Raw genomic sequence first — 24,932 nt, forward strand, 5'->3', positions numbered from 1 at the left:
TTTTATAATAAAATGACAAAAACAACAAGATAAATGATTTCATATATTTTTATATATTATATATTATTTATAAATATTGTAAACCGAGCACCTTTTCTTTATCTTATTCCTTCCGGCTAGCTTCATGTAGATCAGTTAGCCCCAGGTGAGCCTGGGGGTGTTTCATACCCCAAAGATACGACCCTCGAGAATAAAGACACGTCTAGTCTTTCTATATCTTAAGTCTGGATAGAGTAGAGGGCGTTCGTTCTTAAAACATAAATTCAAAGCCTCCCGAGAGCTTGCCATGTGCTTGTTTTAAGTTAGGTTAAATGTTCAAAACGTATATTTAAAATAGACACCATGTCATTTTTTATTCGAAATAAACAAGGTGGCAGTGGAACCAAAAGAAAGGTATCTTTTTTTGTTATAAAATCAATGGAAAATTTATATATTCATTTGCATACGCAGTTTTGTAAATAAATATCTATACAAATAATGTTTATAATAAAATATTAGTTCAATGGTCATGGTGGATCTACAAAAGGAAAGAAGGATGTAAAGAAACCTGTGACTGATGACAATGAAAGTATTGCTAGTACAGATGAAGAACTTGCAGAAGAAAATCAGAGGTATCTGTATGCTACTAAATATGAATTTATAATTTGTTTTAACACCTTGTTCCTGATATTTTACAGACATGAAAAGTATGAGAGTGAAGAAGAAGAAGAAGAAACTGCCCAGGAAAAGCGTATAAGACTTGCAAAGAAATATCTTGAACAAATAGAGGAAGAAGGTAAATCTTTGTTAAAGTATTTGTTAGATGTTTTATCCTATCACATTTTAATATTATTTTGATAAAATATAGAAAGGGATAGGACAGAATTTGAACAGGGAGCTGTGACAAAACGTTTACATGAAGAATATTTGGAAGAAAAAGGAAGGTTACGAAAGACAGTAGCTTCAAATTATATTAGTCATGGTGAACCAATTATCCTGAAATGCAAAGAACATAAAGGTTCAATAACTTGTTTATGCCTTTCAAGCAATGGAAATTTCTTATATTCTGGTTCAAAGGATGGTGGTTTGGTTAAATGTATGTCATGTTGAATTTTATGACTGAATAGATGGTTTATAGTAATTTTTGTTATAGGGTCTTTAAAAGATAGAACAAAGTTAAAAGTTATTAAAAGAAAAAAGAAAGCACAAGATGGAATAAAATGCGTACAGTGCATGGCCATTAGCACTGACGGTAAATTTTTGGTAAGACTATAAAAGAATTTTATACCCGGGAACCCTACGGGTGGGGAGGCATCGCCATTTTCCGTGGGGACACCTACCACGTTCGGTACTGTACTTATAACTATATTTGAACCTGAACTTTTATGGTTAAAGGTAGTAGGAGATAGTGGCTGTAAAGAGATTAAGGTATATTCTGGAGATACCTTGGATCACATAAAGAATTTACAAGGTCACAGAGGCAGTGTGACTGGTTTAGTTTTTCGCAAAGGTACACATACGTTATACTCAGCTTCTGAGGATAGAAGTGTAAAAGTATGGAATTTAGATGATATGGCATATGTAGAGTCCTTGTAAGTATCCTTTGTTTAAATATACTATAAAATTTTGCAATATGGTATTAACATTTTCTGTTAGATTCGGGCACCAAAGTAGCATTACATCAATTGACGCCCTCGCGAGGGAAAGAGCTATAACCAGTGGCGGTTTTGATGGAACGGTTCGAATTTGGAAAATCATCGAAGAATCGCAGCTGATATTTAATGGGCACGGTGGTAGTATAGATTGTGTGAAGCTCATAAATGAAGAAAACTTTTTTAGCTGCGGAGATGATGGGCAGTTATGTGTTTGGGGTTGTTTAAAGAAAAAGCCTTTATGCTCGGTAGCGGACGCACATGGTAAAGATGAAAGTAATAATCAACCAATGTGGATTTCTAGTATAGCTACTTTACTTAATACAGATTTAGTTGCATCAGGTAAATCTTTTCTTCTTTAAAAAAAAATTATAATTATTCTGTGTTTAATAATTGCTATACTGTAGGATCGCGGAATGGAATCATTAAATTATGGCAGTGCGGTGACTCCTTCAGGTCACTGGATCCACTATTTGAAATTCAGTTAATAGGTTTTATAAACGCGCTATGCTTTACTCCGGATGGAACTCATCTTATCGCTGGGGTCGGTCAAGAGCATAGGCTTGGAAGATGGTGGCGTATCCCGGAAGCAAAGAATAGTATTGTTATAGTACCGTTAATTCAAAAGAAAAACAAATAATTTATATAATAAGAAAAAGGGATATATTTTAATGAATCAATGAAATTTGTCATAAAGAATGTGTATATAAATATGTATAGAATGAATCTTTTTATGCATTAAAGAAAAGCGCTGTTTAGTATTTTATAACTCTGTGGTGATTTATTTTTTCTACGTTTATTAAGAAAAATTGCATTCCATGTCTTCGGTTGTGCTAGCCATGGCATGTCAATGAAATAAAAGAAATATTGGTCCACAGTACAAGTATTTATTTATTCTGTACAAAAGTTGAGTTATAAAATATTATGTCCCCATTTTAGGTCTTGTTCTTAGTCTTGTATACCATGCCGTCTTGAGTTCGTTCGTATAATAACAATAATCGCCGCGAAGAACATTAGCGTTTACGAGAAATGAAAGTGGCCTAATCGTTGATCGATTTAGCGCCGCTGAAAACAAAGCAATAAGATCCATAGATCTATGGTCTCGTTTCCGCGTAAACGCAGCTGCCCTCGCACGAACCTCGGGCTCACCGTGTACATATACAAATCAAATCGACTCTGTAATTCGCATATTTATTCGCGTCAACAAACGAGTGTACACCGATTGTACGCTACTTCTTGTGTGCAATTCTTGTGAGTAAGATTTTTTTAAACGAGTGCGACAAACTAGGTCTTTCAATACGTGTCTTTCACGTGCTTCGTCTCGTGTTACTTTCTTTTCGTTCTCCGATCTTAGGACCATGAGGAGTGTGATTGATAATTGAAGCAACAGTGCTATTAGCCCGATCAATTCGTTGACTGTATTTTCAATTTTACCTAACACAGTTCCGTTTCAAATTAGGCATCATTTTTATTTCATTGAATTCCAATTTTCTTTTCGTTCTTTCTTCGTTTAGTTCCTTTCGAATCGTTACTTCAAATCAGATTCTATCAACGGATTATCTTGATATCCATGCTAATTAAGCCGTTTGCAAAGGAAGGAAAGCGATGGCACAAAAATGGCACCGATTCAGCGCTAATACTCGAAACTTAATTCTAAACATGGGAAAACTAGACCAGCTTGTCGTTGTATCTCAGCCAAGAAGTGCCTTATTAAGGAAGAAACACACTCGGGGTGTATTTCATTGCGGGTCCAAGCACAACGTGCATTAAAACGTGTGTAAGAGAAGACTTATCAACGTGATCGCAAACAAATATATCGCAACGTCGAAAATCATCATACAGCACACTTACAAGCACACATAATACTTCTTTACACCATTTTTTTTTTTCTTTTTTCTTTCTCTATATAACATGACCTGCAATCGTGCAAACACTTAAACTCCAAATTGCAATGTAACCCCGAATAACGTCTTACAGAGGAACTTACGTTTTTCTTTTTTTCTGTTAGCAAAATTTTGCACCGCAAAATATATCTCGTCGCTGTTGCGTTCAATGATTTCGATTCGAATGTAGCCCTAAATAACAACCTTTGAAAATGAAACGAGAAACGATTCGTTTAAGCGCATTTCTTTTCTTCATTTTTCATTCCCGTAAGTCCTGCCCTACGTGACGACAGTTTTGCCCTTAAACAATCGCAAAACAATAACGTAAGCCGCGAGTCGTTTTTGGCAAGTCGAAAGATTCGTTGTCTGTGAAGCATACACGGCTAAAAGCCTTAGGCGAGCTGAACGGAGGCTTAATTTAAATCGGATCGAATCGATTGAAACAAGTGGCATGGTCGCGTCTCCCGTTGCTTGGGCTACGCGGCTCGAAACGTAATCATCTTCCTTCTCGGCATCGCGAATTGTGAGATTTTTTCTATCTTGCATATCGTCGCGGTTTCTGATTTTATATTCTGTACGTTTGAGGGCAACATAGACTTCTTTTGGTTAAGGAAAAAGGTAGAGAGAGAAGCGTCCCACCGTTTGCCTTCGGTTTTGGAAAAATCCTTGGGGAACCTAGGAAGATGAACATAAGGCAACTGGTAGGATACTCTTTTCCCTAAATTTCTTTTTAACTAAAAGAAGTCTAAGTTGCATGCAATTGTATACTTGATCTTGTAAAGCACACGATGTCCGACGAGAGGAAACATTTTTTAACCCCTTCGGTATGGTCGACACGCTTATATTAGGGGTACAACACAAAACTTCTCCTTAGGATTTTGCTTTATTATGGCGATGACGATTAAGAGACACGTAATATCAATTTTTTGAACGTTTTTGGCAAAATATTAATAAAGAAAATTGCCTCTAAAATAATGGAAATTTTTACATACCCCTGATATATTACATTGATTAACTTTCAATCTTAATGAAATAATTTTATATTTTACTATAGATATTTCTATATTTAATTGCCTTCTATAAATTTCCATTGTATGCTTTTAATCGGATGATGATAGTCGCCCTTAGTACCGAAAGGGTTAAATCTAGTTTGTGATACGATCATTACAAAAACTGTTCAATTTATAGTGTGAAATATTGTTGATATGTATCACTCCAGAAATTATTATTATTGTCAATGATCAGCGAACATTTAATAATTTCAAATGATTTTATCTCTCGATCGTGATTAGATAAACGATGGAATTTAACTATGTAAATTTTTAGAAATGAATAATATATTTCACAAACGTTCTCAATTAATATTAATTGATTAAATCTGCTGGATATCATGTACTTTGCAGTATGTATGTACTACGGCGAATGCAGTTTATCATTTCGTTATTGATGGAATTGGATCATTATCGAAAGACTCACGAAATTCTAGGATGCGATCGAACCGGAAATCCGCTATCGGCAGCAAACCTCTCACATTACTTCATACCAATTTTTCCATTTCACATGCAGGGTAGAACAACGAATAAGTTACCACTACGATAATCATCAATCTTTCCGAGTATAATTGAAAATGGCAGTTTTCGTTTATATTTCGTTTGTATTTCACGCGACGCAAGAGGAACTTTTTCCCGAAGAAGATCTCTTCGTATCAAAGTTTTGTGCGTTACAATACGATATTTTCCTGTAAGAACACGTACAATAGAATCTTTGAAAATCGTTCGAGCTATCTTAGAAAACGATACGAGATTCTATTTAAAATTTCAACATCGAAAGAAAGAAAAGGCAATCTGGTCTAACGTCTTCCTCTTGCATTTCATGTCAACAACCGTTTCCAAATAACCATACGTATACCTAATATCGACAGAACTTGACAAATCAGAGGAATAAAGCGTATCTTCGTTTTCATTTTTCAAAATCACGCGGTCATGATTAAATCCATCAAACAGGAGGGATTCGTGACGCGGCTGGAATCTCTTCGGATTGAACAGGCACGATAAACATTATCTCATACTTTTACAACCAATTTAATTCCAGGAACTTATTAATGCCTGTCCGAGTTGAACGTAAAAATGATGACAGTGATTTCTGAAATTTCACCAGCCAGCATCTCGAATCCTCCAGTTCGTGGCCATTTACGTTGATGACATTAAATATAAAATTAAAAAATACAACAAAGAATTAATTTCTCATCGAATACATGAACTAGAGTGCTCGATACCCTGGTTTGAACCTGGTGTGGAACATTGGATCGCATGATTTTCGTTTTACCGAGAGAATATCCTTTTCTTTTTTGTACTAAACGATTCGAGACGACTCGCGCAAGGTACTTTCAAAATGAAACGACGTCCATCGGCGTCGACGTACTGTACGTGTCTGTGTCTGTGTGTATGTGTATGTGTATATGTATGAATATGTACGCATATATAAATACGGGACGCCCGGTTTCCCTGTTCGGCATTTTTTTTTTTTTTCAAGTTACTTTTCTTTTTACCATTTCGTTTCTGTTACTTTCGTTTACCATCGATATATGTGACCGTATATCGACATACATAATACAATAATAGCTATATAAATGATGGGACGCGGACGAATCTGCCGTCCAGGCGTCGTGATTTCTCGTCTTTTACATTTTTCCTGCGAGTGAATTCACGCACGTGCGTTTTCCGTTTGCGTGGACGAAATCCCGCCACTTCGTCGCCTTTTCTTTTACCTCTGTGTGTGTACATTTAAATACATATTCCTTTTTGTTGCTCGTAGAGTCGCGTTTTTCGCGGTACCACATATCATGTGTATGTGTATGTATGTGTGAGAGAGATAGAGAGAGAGAGCGAGCATATCTGCTCGAGTGTATGATGAGTGTGCGTGTCTTGCATGTACTTCATGAAAGTTGATTCACGTTTACTGTGTTACGGTTACCTGTTATCATTTCATTCTTTTTTTTTTTGTCGATTATGTGTTTTTTTCCGGTTTTTTGTCTGCTTGGACTGTTTTAAATACTATTTCGCTACAAGTGGACTACCATTATGAACACTACACTACTTTGTATTGTATTTTTAATGCTTTTTAATGAACGACTGTACTGTACTGAACGTGCATACTTGGTGAGCACACGCAATCTATAGGGATCACGTTCACGGATACCATACGTGGATCACGCTATGTTTATGTGAAAATGAAAATTCTGATCACCAGGGGTTGAGAAAATTATCTTTATCGAGCTATCAAATTTTGTTAATCAAGAATTTGAAAAATTGAAATTATTCTGTACTTATTGATAATTCGTAGAACCACGATTCTTGCTGGTACCACTTCCGGTTCGTTACTTCAGCTGCCATTTTGGTAAGGATAAAGAAATTTATCTTTTTCGAACTATCAAGTTAATCAAGAAATTGAAAAATTGAAATTATTCTGTACCTATTGATAATTCGTAGAACCACGATTCTTGCTGGTACCACTTCCGGTTCGTTACTTCAGCTGCCATTTTGGTAAGGATAAAGAAACATATCTTTTTCGAGCTATCAAATTTTGTTAATCAAGAAATTGAAAAATTGAAATTATTCTGTACTTATTGATAATTCGTAGAATCACGATTCTTGCTGTTATCACTTCCGGTTCGTTACTTCAGCTGCCATTTTGGTAAGGATAAAGCTACCAACTAGGTTCTTCTTCGTGTTAATTCTGTCTCACTATTTAAATATTTTTTTAAAAACAGAAAAGGAACCCTAGTCTGCCAACCCCTAATTTATGATAAAAGTAAATTATGATGTCATTTTTGGTACTTTTCGTGTTTAATTTCTATGCAAATACAAGGTATCCAAGAGTATGAAAGAAAGGGGGTGTTTTATTATAAACACGGCGCCTTTCCTATGCTTTCCGTGACCGTGATCATTTGTGTCATGTAATTGTACCTGTTACAAAATTAATATATGCAACGTGAGAGAATTCATGACCTGGCTAAAAAGTGTGGTTCTGCATTGAAACGCTCTCGTTTAATTAGTACTTGTGTTCTCGATTATGAGTAATAATCATAGTTTTAATAATAACCACTTTGTGTTTTTTTTCCATCTTGTTAAAAATCTTAGACATCAACGTACATTCATTTTTTTTTTTTTATTTTATAATAAATTGTTATTAGAAACCTATCCTCGTTACTTGCTATGTATTTAATATAAATTTCATCGTGTTATCGTTATTGATCGTAATCCTTTTTTTTTTTTTATATTTACAACGACGTACCTACGAAATCATCTCGATCCCATTTATAAATCCGCGGCGGTGTTGATTCGACGCGGTAAATATAATCAATGGATCCTGTTTTTCTTCTTCTCTCCTTTAAACTCCTTAAACCCTCTGTCTCGAGAAGAGAGGAACAAGTCCTGTTTTCCTTTTTCCGTACTCAACAAGAGTACGTGCTGTAGAGTTCGTCAAGGAGAATTAATTAACCATTGACATTGTTCTTAAACACGCACACGAGAGGATAACACAATGAAATAGCGAAAAAACGAACGATGAAAAATCGTTGGGCGAAGGTATTCGGATGTCTTTGGGATAATTGAACGCGAAAGCTGCGCCTCGTTTTGTAGATCGATTTGAAACTCGCTAGATATAATTGATCCTTTTATCGGCAAATTACAATTATAACGCTGTATCTTTAATTCTCTTTCGTATGGTATCTACACAATATATCTTTCTTTTTTTTTTCCATTTAAATATCAATGGACGATGCGTGTCCCTGTTTGCGGTTACAAAAATAACTCTCGAGGAGCAGCGTTTCGCGTGTGTTCGTGATCGGATAAGGATACGGTGCTTTGGAATCGGTTGTAACGAAAACGAAAAGAAAAAAAAATAAAATAAGAAAATGAAGAGAGAAGGAAAGAAAAAATAAAAAATAATTTGCAGTGAGTGACCTTGTCTATTTTCTATCGATAGTTCGAAGTCTATATTAACTGTTATACTGTTATTTACCTATCGTCCGTAAGAATGAAGTACCATTCACATTGGATCTATGTAACTTTTCTGCATTGCTATTGCATTTATGTTATCGGTTACGGGCTGATTTGCTTGCTCTGATTAAATTCGCTATCAAGTCGACCGATATATCAGCAGTCTTTCCGACAACACATTCACGATTCGAATCTGTTCTGTATCGACGAACGATCGAGATAACGTAAACGCATCGTACAATTGCGTCCCATTTACGAAGTGACCACCCTCTCAGACCCGCAAACCGAACTTCGAAGTTGTATGAAAAAACATTTTGTACAATATGTCGCGCGAATAACTACCGGTGGAGGATAATAAAGATCTAAGAGGTCTCTTGATCGCTATAAACAACGGATCTACGTTGACAGACTCGATTCATTTTTTTTCTGTTTTTTTTTTCTTTTTTTCTCTTTACAAATATTCGGGTGATTGTCATTGGGTGTCGATTTGCGGGTTGTCGAGGGTCAAACAATTCCACGTGTGAACGAAAACGACTAGAAGAGAAACTAAATGAAACTTCGTAATATAGAATAAGAAGAATCGCTATGAATCGTGAAACAAAAACGAGAGTATCGTGACTGCTTTCGTCATCGATCGGCCCTTACGATTACAAACTGGCTATTGCGGTTAAACACATGGGTAAAAGTACAAACTTGTAGACAGACGAACGGACAGACAGACAAACAGACGTGGATCGGAGGCATGTAATACTTAGGCTTACAATACTGTAATGGATAACATTATACACGCATTTAGTTTCCGCCGTTTTCATCAACACTCTCGGCTGATCGTGGTCATTGACTTTTCATATATATATATATATTTTTTTTTTTTTATTATTTGAAATTGGTTGTCGCGTATTATATTAAGGACGATAAACCATCAATGAACAATGACGAAAACGAGTCGGTTTTTATCGAGCAGCCTTCGGAATACATTTCATCTTTTATTACCTACGATTCGGAATTGGGGTTTCATTTCATTTCTATTTATACGCATTCGTTCGCTCTGGCATTATGCGATAAATCTATCCTCTTCGCATACTCGTATATATTTACAAATAGCTCGTTACTCTAGTTGTCGTATCTGTTTCGTGACCAACGGCGAAACGGTCATTTCCTCCGTCCTCTTTCATCCATCCTCAAGCCCCGTCCGTATCTCGCCGTTCACGAGCCGATATGAAGTCCGGTAACGATTGTGTAACGATACTGTGCTCGTTGATCGGACGTCGAACGAGATGGCGTCGACGCAAAAGAAGTGTACCGTGAAAGGACGATTTCGGAGGACGACAGGTGCGTGTGTCGCACGACGTCGTGTTTCGATCGATTAAATCAGAAATAATCGACGTTAACTGTAAATATGGCAGTATTTGTATTCGGTAGCGATTCCGGACTCGTGATGGTGATCGCGTGATCGTTGGATCGCCGGGATCAAACGTCGATTCGCCGTCACATAAAATCAACGATCCTTAAGTTTGGAACGGGGCTTGAAAGAGGCGCACGACGGATCGCGTGTAACGATCGTGGCCAGTGTGCATGTATACATGTAATCCTGTAACGCTTTACAAATAAATGCGATCTGCATTGCGCGTATGTTCGTCGATACGCGTATAGAAACTAAGTCTGCGCGGCGGTGTACAATAAATATAGTATCAAAAACGAAAGGACAATGGGAGAACCGAAGTGACGATACAATGGAATCGACGATCGCACGGCCAAATTGATTTAGAATCGCGGTGCGCGCTCGGAGGCGATATAACGCGTGGATAATTAAAGAGTAACGGAAAATCAGAATGAACGGATCCGATGGTGACAGGGTGAAATTCATTTTGCACGTTGTCGTTTTCTTTCTCTTTCATTTTTCTTTTTTACCCCGCCGAATACGCAAATTTATTCGCTATTAAATTTGATATTTTTTTTTTTTTTACTAGTAAATATAGAGAATATCGAGTGTGATTATTCGTAGCGTAATGATAGCGGATAATAAATATAATACAGATCTATAGATAGAGTTCGGTATGGTACAACTATGATACAAAAATCTTACTTCTCTCTCGCTCAGCGATCAGTCTCTCATGCTTTCGCTTTTCATTCCAAGGAAACTCGATCGAAGCGAGGGAATCACTCGTCGACGAGACTTCACGTGGTAAGTGAAATGTGTCACGGTTCAGAAAAACCGTCGCCTGGAACTTGAAAAAGCTCGTCGCACGTTTGCACAGTTCTCTCTGACACTCACTATCCAAATGGACGATCCTCGTGTTCAGTGTTGTACACGCATCTCGTTAACACACTCACGCACGTCACACTCTCTCACACATCCTTTCCGTCTAGCATATAGAAGATTTTTACCTAGTATTACGGCACTCTCTTAAACCTTGCCACCAGGCAAGAGCCACTTGTACATATTCATTAGGAATTTATTTACACGCCTGTTAATTATCCTGCTCGCGATTCACGGAGGTGGGGCGAATGGTTCTGTCAGATATCGTTCGATAAATCTGGATTCAACTAATGGCGCTACTTTTTCAAACAATCGTAATTCGTCGTTATCTCGATTTGACTAGCGGCGCTACTGTCAATAATTAATCCTCAATTATGACACGGACACGATAATGAAAGTGTAACAAAAAAAAAGGCTTCCAAGTGAAGCACATTCGTAAGCAAATTCGTATCGGAGACTTTTCGTGTCTAATAACGAATCTGATTCGAACAACCGATTTTCTTTTTTTTTAACCCTTTAACGATCTTAATTGCGATTCGTGCAAAGAGATCGTTGTATTCGTGACAGAGGACCGTTCGTTCAACATCGAAGTGGTTCGCGTGATACAATGAAGGTTCTCCTTAAAAATCATCATCGAGGAGAAGTCTTTTCGCGTTTCACTGACGGATGTTTATCTTCGCGTGTATCACGTTCGAGGATAGTTAACACGCTGTTCACGACTTCGCTCGTATTTCGAATAAATACCTAGAATTAGCGTAATGATAAGAAGGACAACCAATACGACTACCATTTATAGTAGTGATAATAGTGGGCATACTATAATAGTGTCTAGTAGTAGCGTTTCGTCTTTCTTCGTAAATCTTACTACCTACGTCTTCGTGCTTCCATTTCGAATAGTTAATATGGCGTTGCTGCTCGTGTGTCGTGCGTGTCTCTCTTCTCTTGACGTTCCTCTGTGTGTTTTCTTCTTTCTTTTATTCATTTCTCTTTCTCTTTTCACCATTCTTTCGTTCTTTCCCTAAAAAACCATCCTTTTCTTCATCTCTTTCTCTCGAGGCAGTCCGACCATAAATCGTGCGCGTTTTATTTTTCACGATCGAGGGGCGGCCGCGCAAAGGGCGCGCGTGCCTCAAGAAATTAATTAAACGTAGGATAATCACAGAAAAAGGGGTTTCGACGTATGGGATATACGTTCTCGTCGATAGTGTGGTCGCTTCACCGCAATAACTGTGGCAGAATCGTGCTGATCAGGAAGCTTGCCGTCAACACAACCACCAGTTGGCTGTAACAATTGTGAACGCGGCTGGAACTCGCCCCGTTGTACGTCAGTTCTTCGTTCTTCACAACTTCGTTCGGGTGGTCCGAATATTCCTCTGTTAACAATTAAAAACGTTCGTTATTTATCCATTTACGGGAGAAAGAATAATATAGGTAAACAGTGGAGAGACTCGTACAGCAGCAACGAGACGCAACCCCTTTTCCACCCCTAAACGAAGCTCCTTTATTATTCAATACATTGTTAATGTAATACTAATAATTTTGCTAAAGCTTCTTTAATCAACAAACACGTTTATTTTGTGAGAAACGCATCCTTGTTAAGAATACCTATGCAAGCATTTCGGAACGCTATGGAACTGCTAGGAAGCGGGTAGAAAAAGTTGCTTCATTATAGAGCCGGAAACGCAGACATATCGGAGCGGAAGCTGCAATATCAATCCAAAGTCTGGTGCATAGGTGAGTAGTTTCACTGTGAACTTTTTCTTTCTCTGTAAGCTTTGTTGCGCAAACAAAACGGACCCTGGTTCACGAACGAAACTGTGAATTTCCATGAACGATTTCGATTACCATTGGAATCCTAAATTGTTAGTACGATTCGCAGCATGGTGGTACACCTCGAACCATTTCACTTTTATACGTTGAATTCTTTTGTATTTGAAAAATTTGAACGAAGAATTAAGAAATCGCGTGTAAAGATTCTACAGGACGTTGCCTTCGAACTTTTCACATACGTTCAGTCAGTGAATGATTTAATAATCCCATCCTCTGTAATTTATACGATTCATTGGCTTGTAATAAATAGAACAAGGTAGGAGGTACGATATAATTTGAAAGCTCATTAAAATTTATTTGCTCGTTATTTACTTTATCCGACTTAATGCGAGCGAAATGATAAGCCGAATGAATTACGTAAAATGATTGTTTGGCACGCAATGGAGCATCACGTTCAACTACGTAACGGTAAAATAATGACTGGAGAGCATCGACGACGTTCCGTTTTGCTTCGTGTCTAACCATCATGGATGTTGCGAAAGGGATTCGTACGACTATGTTCAACTTGTTTCTCTCGAAAAGGAGAAATATCAATTACGCGGTGCTAATAACGAACTCCCGATATAACCCGGTAATTCGTCGTCCCGAAAAAACGATTTACACAAAGATAACGAGCAGCAAAGTCGTCGGGGACGAGTGGTTTATCTTAATTTTATGCAACAGTAATTTCGATACGAAGTAATAATTACCAGTCCGCCAAAAAGGAGGCAACGATTAAAGACACCTTTAACCATACAGAGTAATTTCATGTACGAAGTACCGAGCTGAATTCGCGTTAAAATGTCGGTGTTTAAGAAGTACCGCTTCATTTGGATCTTTTTAAATTTAATATTGAAAACGGAAACAATGATGGTCATTGAAAATTTTTTTTTTTTAATTATGTACATTACTATACATCAATTGTTGCGCTTTTTAATTCTCTATAAGAAAGTATTAAGGTACTTGAGTTGAAAATTAAACAGTTAGAAAGATATCTCAGGGAGAGACGAGCGGTCTCTCCCTAAGATATCTTTTTAACTATTTAATTTTCGACCCAATTTTTTAATTGTAGAAATCTCTTACAAGTCCCTTAATATTTCTTTGTAAAGAATAAAAAATGCTTCGATTGCAGACGAAAAAAGTGAAGACGACTATGAAATGTTCGAAACGTTTCCACTTCCGGTCCTCCATTCGACACCATTTTCACGGATGAAGATCTAATCGAACGTCGATCAAACGAGACACCCATTTTCTCAAACGATTAATTTCGACGGTACCCGACGACAAGAGAGAAGGTGGCGCGAAGCTAAATAAAGGAAGGAGTGTAAAGAAAGGAAGAAAGAATCATTGGCCGAGATAATGGTGGCGCGAGGAGCATCAAGAAACTTGTTTCGCGGCAAAGAGAGCAGGTGGCAAGAGGCAGTGGGGCGGTGTATGTATACGTACTGTTCTTCTTCTTCTGGCCGATCGAGGTCTTGGGCGACGAGGAGGACGGCGGTCCATTGTGAATCGGAGGCTGATGCGGATGCACGGGGTAGATGGCCGGAGGGGGCACGTGGGGCAGGGTCGGCGCCGCCGTGGCCGGTTGATGATGATCGTGATGATGATGAATGCTGCCCCCTGGGTAGAATCGATCTCCGCCCTGGAGGACGCTCGGTGGTTGCGGGGGTGGTAGTCCAGCGATTCCTCCACCCAAAACTGCGGTGCTGGTCGAGCTGCTGCTTGGCACGGTGCTGCTTGTCACGGTCACGGCTGCAACAACGAACGAAAAAGTAGGTATAAACAATCCTTTTTAAACGTTAACTTTTTCTTCTCGCTACTTTCTTGACGGTTCGCGAGGTTTTCAACCTGCGCTCAGATCGCCACGTTGTCGCAACTATTGAATTTTAGCGTGTAATCAGAGGGTGATTTTTGCGCTCGTCCACGAGCCGCGAGCGATTTCCATCGTGCCTCGATTACTGTTGTTACGCGGCCCGCTCGACAACGATTCCAGTCGGCTGATTTAGGATAACGTTGCTACGCGGCTTCGATTTTAGCCTCGCCGGCGAAAGCGCGCCACGCCGGTTTTGCGTAATTTCGCAACGCGTGAAAATCGCGGAGCCGACCGGCGACCATAAACGGGCCCCGTCGGTATCGACGTCGATTTCAATTATCAATGTACAGCACGAGACTGGCTCACGGTAAAACGTTATTCCTATCGAAATAGACGCGGTTATGATTGTGGCCGTTAAATTTTATTTAATCTGACCGTCGATCACGTTCGCATGTTGCTCGCCACGGAATAATAGAACCGCGCGTACCGACCGTTACAGTTGTAACTGTAAATGCCGTGTCGTAAAAATTCCCGATCAGGATGCACCAGGGATGGCGAATAGAAGAGCAGCAAAAATTGTTAAAACAGAAACTCATCCTTTCATTAAAAAAAAAAAAAAAAAAATTAAGCATCATAGACTCGAAATTTATAACCTTCGAGGGTTGATTGTAAAATACAATCGTTGATTAATTTCGCGTCTCCCCCGGTTAATTGCCATCGCGAACGTTTAAGGCCATGGCGAGCAAGAGGATGATCCTTAGAAATTTTCCGCGAGATTAACATTTCTCGCTGTTCGCGGCAGCTGATAGTAATCGTGTATACCGAAGGATAGTGGCAACGGGAGGCTAGGCGGGAGGATTTCGAGGCCGATGAGTCCCGTGGAATCTTGAATGTCCGACCCCGAAGAGTTCAGAGTTCTCGGGTCTGCGAAATAGCTAGTCATTACGGCGCATGAATCGTCTGTGGCGAGAGTCGGCCCCGGTGGCAGAAGGCAGAAAAGGAGGTGTTGGGAGGACGGTTGGAACGAATTAGGGAGAGGCCAGGCTAGAGTGAAATAGTGGAATTTATTGTGCGCTCTGGGACAGTGTTGGTCCCCCTAACCGCAACAAATGGTGCACGAGTAGGAATTATAATTGATAGGGATTATTTAAGAGGGGAGGAGCAGTCTGCTGGTTCGAGGAACGAACGTCCCAAACATCGTCGAACGAGTTCAGAAAAGCGACGGAGACCGTCTGTTGTTACGTGACTGGGCTCCTCTTTGTAACTGATTACAGGATAATGAATTTATGACGCGGTCCTTCCACCGTTCGTTTCTTTGCTGTTCGACGAGTCACTGTGAACCTGTACGACGCGATACCGTGAAGGGTTTAAACATGATTTACACGCGGAATGAAAAGGCGGTACATTCTACCCGTAGACGACGTCTATAATTTCAGATTATGATAATCAGCCTATTAGAATAGCCCTTACGCGCGAAATCGTTCCTCTTATAGTAGAACAGAGGATTTTCTTCAATTCTGACAATTTACAGAACGGTTTACCTCTATTATCGTAGCTAATCCAAATGTTTTAGTTCCACGAATAAACCTTGTTATTCTTCGTCGAGTTCATTTTCAAATTACCTCGACTAATTCTACCACTGTCGATTTACGAACGAGTAGTCCGCGTTCGAATAAACACGCTCATATCCGAGCTGACACGTGTCAGTAAAGAAGGAATACTCACAGTTGTTGCGGGATGTTGCGGACGAGGAGGAGGTGTCAGCGTCGTTGCCACAGCACACCTTGAAGACAACCTTCATGTTGTCACTGGCGCATCGTCCACCGACGCGCAAGTGCAGGTCCTCTTTGGAGGATGTGCTGATGAAGTAGTAATCGTGTCCTGGAAGGAACTCTAGGCCTCCAGGCTGCGGTGTAAACGGCCTGAAGGTGATCGTGATGTACATTGTCTTGTACGGTTTATCGCAGACCGCTATCACTCGCGGAATCGGATTCGTTATCCGACATGTTTCGTATTCTTCTTTGGACACCTGTGAATCACACGATAATTATAAACTTCTGTAAATGAATGAATCGTTCTATTAACCTAATCGCTTTATCACAAAGGAATCTATTCTGCGTTTTTGTTTCGAGTGAAAGGGATAGTTATTATTTTTAATTACTGTCCTTACGAGCATCCTGCTCATTTATATTTTTTATTAAAAATTACAAGTGATTATAACGGAGCAGCAGAGTATAGACCGAGGAGTTTCATAAAAGCTACTAATCGCTGAATCACTACAAAGTTTTTCCACGTCCCTTTGTAAGTTATAGCCGCTGGAAAGAGCTGATTCTTGTTTCTCGACTCGTCCCCCGTAAGATACGGTCAACAAGGGGGGGAAAAATATCTATTGTTAGGTTGAATCGCCAGGCGCTATCAAAACGATAGCAAGAGGGAAGGACATTGAGACGGTGATTAGATCTCGGCGATGATTCGTGGCTGCTTGCGTTTGCTTCAGCCAACGACATTCGAATCTACGATAAAAGCGAAAGAATAGGGGAACTTTCCTCGACGTTAGCAACCATTTGATTCAAGAAGAAGATTCTTCTTTTTTTTTTTTCGAGGACTCACATGATACAATCGTTCGGAAGGATGTTAATATTCGTTCATGAATATTTTTCAAAGGGGATGAAATAATTTTCGGACAACCCCCGGAGGGCAGAGCGGTGTCAAAAGTTGGTTACGAAACGGAAGTCGTTCTTGGGGGTCCGAGAGAGAGTTAACGAACGAGTTTCGAGTAGCGGCAGCTGTCTAAACAGCTCAGGACTCCCTTTGACAATTTTTTACTTTTTATAATGGACGACAGTCGTGTAACTCGATTTATCTGATCCAAGTATATACACCCGGGCTCGTGACAAAGTTTCGTAGGCAAAAAAGATTTCAAATTTTTCTCATCGCAATCGAATATAAAGTATACTTACGTTGTAAACGATGTACTTTTCCGTCTCCTTGTCATACGTCCCAGGCTGGTACACGGGACATATTATGTTCACTTGATCGTACTCGAACGCCGCATTGTTCTTGTTCACGTCTATTATGTGATCCGTGTTGTCTATTCGAAATCTGTAAAAAAAAAAATAGGATCCATTAGCACAAAATTAAGATACATTTTAGTCTCAAAAATCATCGACGCTTCGTTCAAAGTGAAAAAAAGATAATCAAAAAGAAACTTAATAATTTGCCACTAAATTTGCAATTCCATTCAAACTCATTTCTCATTCAATTCTAATTCACGCTTTGCCACGTTCATTCTTCTCCTCGGTGATCAACACTGTTCGCATTCTTTTTCTCTCTACGTAAGAAATTAATTCACGACCATCAACACCAGGAACGAGGGGCACATTAACAGCCGCGTGTTTCATTCTCAGCGGGATATCTTTGGTCGGGCACAATAGATTCTCGCGTTTCCGCGTACCGTTCGTTTCGGAAACGAGGGTATCCGTGAAACATTCGCGAAATTCCGCCGCCCCCGGAGGGTCCTCGTAAGGAGTACACACGGTTCCCTCCGGCTCCGTTGGTAGCCAGGTCAGGAAAGGGAGAAAAAAAAAAAAAAAAAAAAAAAAAAAAGAAAGAAAAAAACAAAAAGAAACAACGTCGGACTCGCCCTCGTAGGCACCCAATGTCAGATAGGCAGGCGCCCATGGTGTCGGGACCCCACGTAAGTGTATATACGCTCTCTAACACAGCCGTATACCAATACAGGTGAGCTTGTATATACAGGTTTACCTGTATTATGTAGCTTGCTTGATACTTGGCGAGGATGGAACGAAAGGTCGGCGAATGAGTAGAAAGGAAAGTAAAGAAGAAGGAGAAGAAGAAGAAGAAATGGTAGAAGAAGCAGAAGAAGAAGGTGCAGAAGGTGGAGGACGGTTCCTATATAACCGGTTCTTACCAACAACGCTCACACACTGCCGATACATCGGTCCTCCACGTCGGATTCTACGGTGTACAGTAAAGTCTCCTGCTGTTCACACCGCCCTATTTCGGGTCTACGAATCGGCGCGCTGACTATTTTCTTGCTTCACACTCTGGATGCTCCACTTGTTTCGCCATCTATTTATTTTCTTTGCCCCGACGTACGTACGTACAAGCCGACCGCGAGTATATTTGTTCTGCGTTACATAAATTAGGCGCGGGCGTGTGATGCGTGCGCGCCTTCAACCAGGGGAATGTTAAGATACCGTTGAAATACGATTTTCCTGTTTTCTTAAAAAGCTTAACCAGACGTATCGTTCTTTTCTTTCGCACCGCTACATTTCGTTTCGCAGTGATCTGTTTAACGAGTTCGCAGTGATCAGATTGATACGTTATCGAATGTGCGGATATGCAACGGGGATCGTTATCAGTGTCGAATTTCTTCATTTCTTTAACAAATTTCCAAGAATTATTTGCATTCTACCGCATATTATTCCGTGTGACGTTAAGGGTAAAGGATTGAAGGAGGTTCCTCGGTGTATACATCGGTCCATACGTGGAGCCAGTAAAGTTCTTCGTGGCGGTAAAACGCGGGCGTCGAAAACGCGTCCCGACGTTTCGGAGCATTAACGGACAATCTCGTAAGTGGGCGTGTAAGGGCTCGAAAATTGGAAGGTAGGCCGGGCCTCGACCAAATTAACGTTTGGCGATAATATCCGCTCTCTCTCGGTGCCCCCATGTCGGTTCGTCGGTTCGTCGGCTCGGTATATACCCACCCTAAACGCGCAAGCAACGCCAACAACCTCGGAATCGAGGCACGCGCACACAAACACCGTACGTATCCCCCTTTGCTTGTTCCGATGTGCGTGACGAGCGTGGGTGTATAGGACATTTCAGTCGCAGCCCGGCCATTCACGAATTTATTAGACACCGTATACGTACGATCGTGGCCCGAATTACTCGCGATAAAAGCACGGCGTGGCTCCTTTTTGGTACTTTCGACCGGGCCAGCTCGCTTTCCTCACGGAGGTTGATGTACCATGGCCGTCATGTTCCTCGGTCGTCGACGCGTTAATGGCCTGGATGCGCGCTGAATTGTGATGTATAAATTTGCCGGATCTTTCGTTTTGAAGGAAAAGATTCGCTTTGTACCTCCCTTTTTCGTTTCTCCTCGCTCCTTTAAGGAACGACGGAGAGATAAGCGGAACGGTGGGAAGCGAGCAGGGAAATTTAAATAACCAGAGATCTCTGAAATCCCATGACTGTAATTTGTTCACGTATCTTTCCATGCAGACTGTTCAACTTCACTTAACAGATTTCCTTTTTCTTTTTATATATGGACATTAATTTCAATTTGTGATATAAATAATATAACTGAATTATTAGGTTAATAAAAAGCAGCGTATCAAAAGGATTATTTAAATAGTATTCTTCGAAAATAATCATCGTAGACGGAGCTTGTATTACCGGTTACATACACGTGTCGTTCTCGTCTATTTGTTATTTTAATCCCGGCAGGAATTATAACCGATGAAAGGCTGTTATTGCATGTTACGGTACTTAAAACCGCGATCCTTTTAACTCGAGAACGAACGTTTTCGTGCTGCCACTAAGCATAAAGGCTGTCTTGTATTACGATCGTCGACGTGTTATTGGTAGCCTCGATGTGTGATTTAAAGGTTTCCCCGGCGGGAACGGTGTCATTTGCATATACCTACGTATTCGTAGGATCTCCGAGGACCCTCGTATTAATGCGATACGTTGCCTTGGTTCTTAACAGTTCTTTTCTGGCCTTAGGTAAATACTACGCATGAATATGTATGGACAGTCTCTAGTGACCCCTTCGAACTTGAAACCTGTGCGTCTGTGAATATCGGGGGCTTACTTAGGACACGTTTTTCTTTCTCTATTCGATATACACGTATATCAGTGTTTAATACTTCGATACAGAGTCAGAATCAATTTTGACCCGTTAATCAATCAATTACTACAGTAGGTACTTCAATCTCAAAATTCATTAAATTTCCCTTCCTATTATTTCTTTCACGGTTAACCATATATTTCTTTATTCTTTTTTTTTACTTTTTTATTAGCAATCTAGCTTTGATTACTTTTCTGAAATTTCTCCGGTAGCATCGATCGGTGTTGGCTGTTTGTAATTTCCGTGTCGGGCGCGTATCACGGATCCGTTTTGCCGGTCGATCGTGTCGACGGTACTAATTGCTCGGACGACTAAACGCCTGTAAAATTCGCGAACGTCCGTCGAAATTATCCGAGAGGGCCAATAACTGTTCGGCATATCCTATCCCTAACGGTCTTCATTAATTCCCACTACTGTCCGCTCAACACCAATCAACTACCAAATAAAACGTACGCAACGGTTCCCGCCTAATTGGAACAGCGAAAAAGTGGGCGTTGCTCCGATCGAGGACCTCCATCGTTTCGGGACCCCTGAAAATTCCACTCCTCCGTTTGCCCCCGGACCAATTTTATGCCTTTCACCCTTTCCTTTGCCTACATCTCCTTCCGATCAACCTCGCCTCGTCAACGATCAACCGTGTCCGATTCTTTCGCGGTTCTGCACCGCCTACGTTCGTCAACGGAATAACGCTTTCGCGGATGGAACACAATTACGCGAGATCGGAAGTAATCATCGTGAGAAACGATAGAAAACGATCCGGAGTCTTGACCGGATGATTCCGTGTATCGTCGCGAACATCCTAGACGCGTTATCCTTTAAACGGTGAGTGCCGCGAATGAAACGCGCGCGTTTCAAAGCGTTTAACGCGCGCAGACGGGACAAAGAGACACGGTGAGAAACGATGAGAAAATCGTGTGTCGGTGTGAACAGCGACAGAGAGGATGTGAAATCTGGAAAGGCGAGGGAGAAAGTTCGAACGACGAGGGAAATGAGGGGTGCAAGAGAGACACGCGTCGCGACGCAAAGGGGTGGGAAACGGAGAGGGAAGAGTGCAGCAGAGATGCAAGAGCTTATGCACTAACTATAAGTGGGATATTCTGGCAGGAATATCAAAGCTGCAACTGCGTCAAAGGGGGCGAACGAGCGGGACAGGGAGGAGGAGGTAGAGAAGAGAGAAAGCAAAACGACCATGAGGATGGATCCTTGGACGTTACCGACTTCGGGACCATCGTTTGACTCTTTCATTCATCATATTCGTTCCTTAGACAACCATTGTACCCGTATAATGCATATTTTTCCTCTTCATTCTATTTTGTCGCTGGCGAGGCTCGTGGTTTGTAATGTTCGCGGGAATTAGTATTGAAAATTTACGGCTCGACCGACGGACTCGTATGAATTATTTAAAAGAGCCAATAGGCTCGTTAAAACGATTCTCCGTTTTTACGTTTCACCTTTTTTTTCTTCTATTTCTACATATGTTGATTTTTCTTTTCTTGGAAGGTGTGGTTGCTGTTTTCATAATTGTAATTAGGGACGGGATCAGATCAGTATTTTACATTTCTTCATCATTTTCGTGGAATATCAATCACAGTTACACGGAATAGAAATAATTAAAATTATTTTTCAATGGATTTTTTCGAGCGAAAGTATTGAAATTCAAAATATATTGGCTCTTATCCCTAATTATTATAATTCATGCATTAGTCCACGGCAATGTATCGCGACACAGCTGCACGGAAAAAAATGCAACCACCCCTGGAAGCGAGGATAATGTTAATTTTATACGCGAACTGGCGAGAAAACGAAAGCATAATGGGACAAGTATACATATATAGGAATCGTCGATCGTGTTTCTGGAAGGTGTGTTAACGTATCACCTTTCCTTTGCACCTGCTTGTCTCCGTGCCTTCAGATGATTGCTTCCCCTCGGGGATGATTTTATTTTTTCACCACCAGCCCTTTGTTCTGTTCGTGCTGGTAACCGTTGCCAGCTTTCAATCATTATATATAAAACCTGGCACACTTGCGTTTTTATTAACAAAAATAATATTTCTTTCCTAGGGTCAACTTCTCCGAATGACCCGGATTAGACCTTGACTGTCCGAATTTCGGTACCAAGTGTACCCTATATACTATCGCCGTTCGATGCTTTATAAAATAACTCGATCAAAGCCTTTGAGAAGGCCGCGTGGACCTTTAAATCGCTTTAAATTCAATTATCCATCGGTGAACGGGTTCTCGTTCTTTTTCTTCTAAAAGAAAAAAGAAAGCGGAAAGCCGCAAGAAAAGAAGGGACGTTTCCTCGGTAACTCAGTCACAAAGGGGTCTCAAAGGGTAGTGGCAACGTCATTCTCGAAATATAAAAGGCTGACCCAGTATACGTGTGTGTACTCGATTCTGTAAATCTATTTCTATCCACGGGGGCGACATTTTTGCCGAAACCTGGTCCCGTTCAACTTTCGTGCCGGCCCCTTGAACTTTTCAATTATTTATAAAAGAGCCGGTTGCATTCCCGCGGCTTTCCGTACCGTGACGAATACCACGATCCCGTGCCGTATTTATAATAACTTCCTGCAAGATGGTCCACTATACAGCCCAGTCGGCCCATTTAATGCACGACATTAATGCGTTATGTAAAAGGCGCGCGGGCTGATTCTCTTGTCGACGTCTTATACTCGTTCGTCGTCGTTTTCGTCCTCGTCGTCGTGCTCGTCGTCGTTGTCTACGTCGCCAGGCGGCGGCGTCTTTTCGTCTGTTCGTGCCATTAGGACGAGCCCGCGTTATTATTAGTTAACTTCAAATATTTATCGTATTCATCCTCCCCCGGCATCCGTCGTTTCTCCTGCGAACGAATTTCTCTCTTATCCCATCTATTCTTGTATCCTGGCTAACTGGACCCGCTTCCTGCTGCTTTTGCATTGTGCACCAGGCACAATGGATCGTTGTCGATCCGAGCTTTCATTCTTTGACGATTCTATGCACATAGAAACCCTTTTGCGTAATGGATCTTCAAAGCTCTCAGACACTTTTCACTTGCACTTGTAATTGAGTTTGTTTGAATATCGCTGTTTTATCGCCTCTGAAAATATAAGAGAGAGAGAGGAAAATATTCGAAATGAAAATTTAACGCTGCACAATTTTTCAAATAAAATTGTGAAGAAACTTGGGAAAGCGTTCACTTTCATCGGGCTTAGCTTTTTTCCAGGATCTAGTTACGCTAATCTGACGAATTTACGAGTGCCAAGAGAAAGTAAAAGCGAGAGGATTCTTTGGAAGACGAAAAGTTAACGAGGTAATTTCTCCTTCGGGGCAAAGTGTGTTGTCCCGTTGCCAGCGGGTTCAAGAACCAATCGTTCTTCGCTTCGCGACTTCATCGTGATTTCACACTTATTTGTCGCATGGCTGTCGATTTCAAGGGAGAATGTGGACGGAGAAAGCAACGGATCGTTTTCCGTTCGTTTCTCGAAAAATGGAACGAATCCAGGGTTCTGTGGTCGCTGGTGTGGTTTACATCTACTCATGCGATCGAATTTGCGGTTGATTTCGCCGCACTTGGAACGTTCGAGTCCACTTCGAATTTTCGTCGCGAATTACGCGGTTTCGTGTGTGCACGCGATTCAAAATTCTACCTCGATCTATGCAAAATTTTGTATTATAATTTTTATTTATAGAACACGGTTAGACTGTTTTATACGAAAACATCCCGTATTCGATCGCTCGTCAAGGTTTAAAGCAACATCGTCGATGGTAGTGAGAAAAATCCTCTTAAAATACAGCTCCATCAAACGCGGGGTCGTTAAGAAATCGGCGCTGCTCCGTGTAGATAAATCTCCGAGAAACATATGCCGGTTGCGTTATGGATTTAAAAACAGGGGACAAAGTGATTATCGTCGACGAGAGCATTTAGGAAATTTACGAGGTTCTTCGGTCCAAAGACGTCGCCGACGATTCCTCCGCCCTCGAGATCGAATTCGCCTCTTGAAATCATGTTACTCGGAAAAACAACCATTTGGCCTAAAATACCGTCTCGTACACGAAGAACAGCGAAACTTAATACAGTAACTCCAATTCGTCTGCGATGGTCTCTTAGAATATCGCAATTTGATGACATAAAAGTACTTCAAAATTACACCTATGATACATTAATTTAAAGCTGAAAGCTTAATTAAAATAATCATATAAAAGTTTCGTCAATATTTTTAACATAAAGTGCTCCTTTGCAACAATATTGAATTAGACTTTGAAAATGATCATTGTTTGCCACAACTGACAACCATTCATTTTGTATTCAAGATATTATTGAAATATTTACACAGTTATTTTCAGTAAACTTTAAGCTTTAAATTGATATAGAATAAATGTTATTTCATGAAACTTTTGTGTCATGAAATTTTGTTAGAATGTCGCGCGACTCGAAGACACGGAGAAAAGCGACGAATTCGGAGTTTCTTTTATTCGAGGATCTTTAGATGCATCGTTCGATCGGTAGAGAGGAGACAACGCGATTTCATCGTTGTCGCGTGGTTTCTACCGAAAGTTCATCGATCCACGCGTACCGCGACGTTGCGTCCTATTAAAAGCTGTGCAGAGCGTACAAACGTTCGCTCTCGTCGTTCCAGCTCCCTCGCGAGGCGTGGAATGGAGGCACTAAAGTGGCTAGA

The 24,932-nt window shown here is 40.5% G+C and overlaps 2 protein-coding genes across 2 annotated transcripts in view; one reads left to right on the forward strand and one right to left on the reverse strand.

Moving 5' to 3' along the window:
- The first annotated feature begins 197 nt into the window (after window positions 1–197).
- On the forward strand, window positions 198–2,400 carry LOC114873541 (U3 small nucleolar RNA-interacting protein 2). Its single transcript, XM_029181963.2, has 8 exons — window positions 198–393; window positions 499–611; window positions 678–775; window positions 848–1,075; window positions 1,133–1,242; window positions 1,375–1,571; window positions 1,636–1,973; window positions 2,039–2,400. Exons 1-8 carry the CDS (start codon window positions 343–345, stop codon window positions 2,269–2,271), a joined length of 1,368 nt encoding a protein of 455 aa, XP_029037796.1. The 5' UTR covers window positions 198–342; the 3' UTR covers window positions 2,272–2,400.
- Window positions 2,401–2,502: 102 nt separating this feature from the next.
- The window catches only part of LOC114873542 (ephrin-B2), a 50,195-nt gene continuing 27,765 nt past the window's right edge, over window positions 2,503–24,932 (reverse strand). The window contains exons 2-5 of the mRNA XM_029181964.2: window positions 17,357–17,498; window positions 16,122–16,425; window positions 14,030–14,335; window positions 2,503–12,147 (exon numbers count right to left, since the gene is read on the reverse strand). Coding sequence (XP_029037797.1) covers window positions 11,990–12,147; window positions 14,030–14,335; window positions 16,122–16,425; window positions 17,357–17,498 — 910 coding nt within the window. The 3' untranslated portion in view covers window positions 2,503–11,989. The remainder of the gene's footprint in view (window positions 12,148–14,029; window positions 14,336–16,121; window positions 16,426–17,356; window positions 17,499–24,932) is intronic.

Source organism: Osmia bicornis, chromosome 1 (genome assembly GCF_907164935.1).
Source record: "Osmia bicornis bicornis chromosome 1, iOsmBic2.1, whole genome shotgun sequence".
NCBI classification, from domain to species: Eukaryota; Metazoa; Arthropoda; class Insecta; order Hymenoptera; family Megachilidae; genus Osmia; species Osmia bicornis.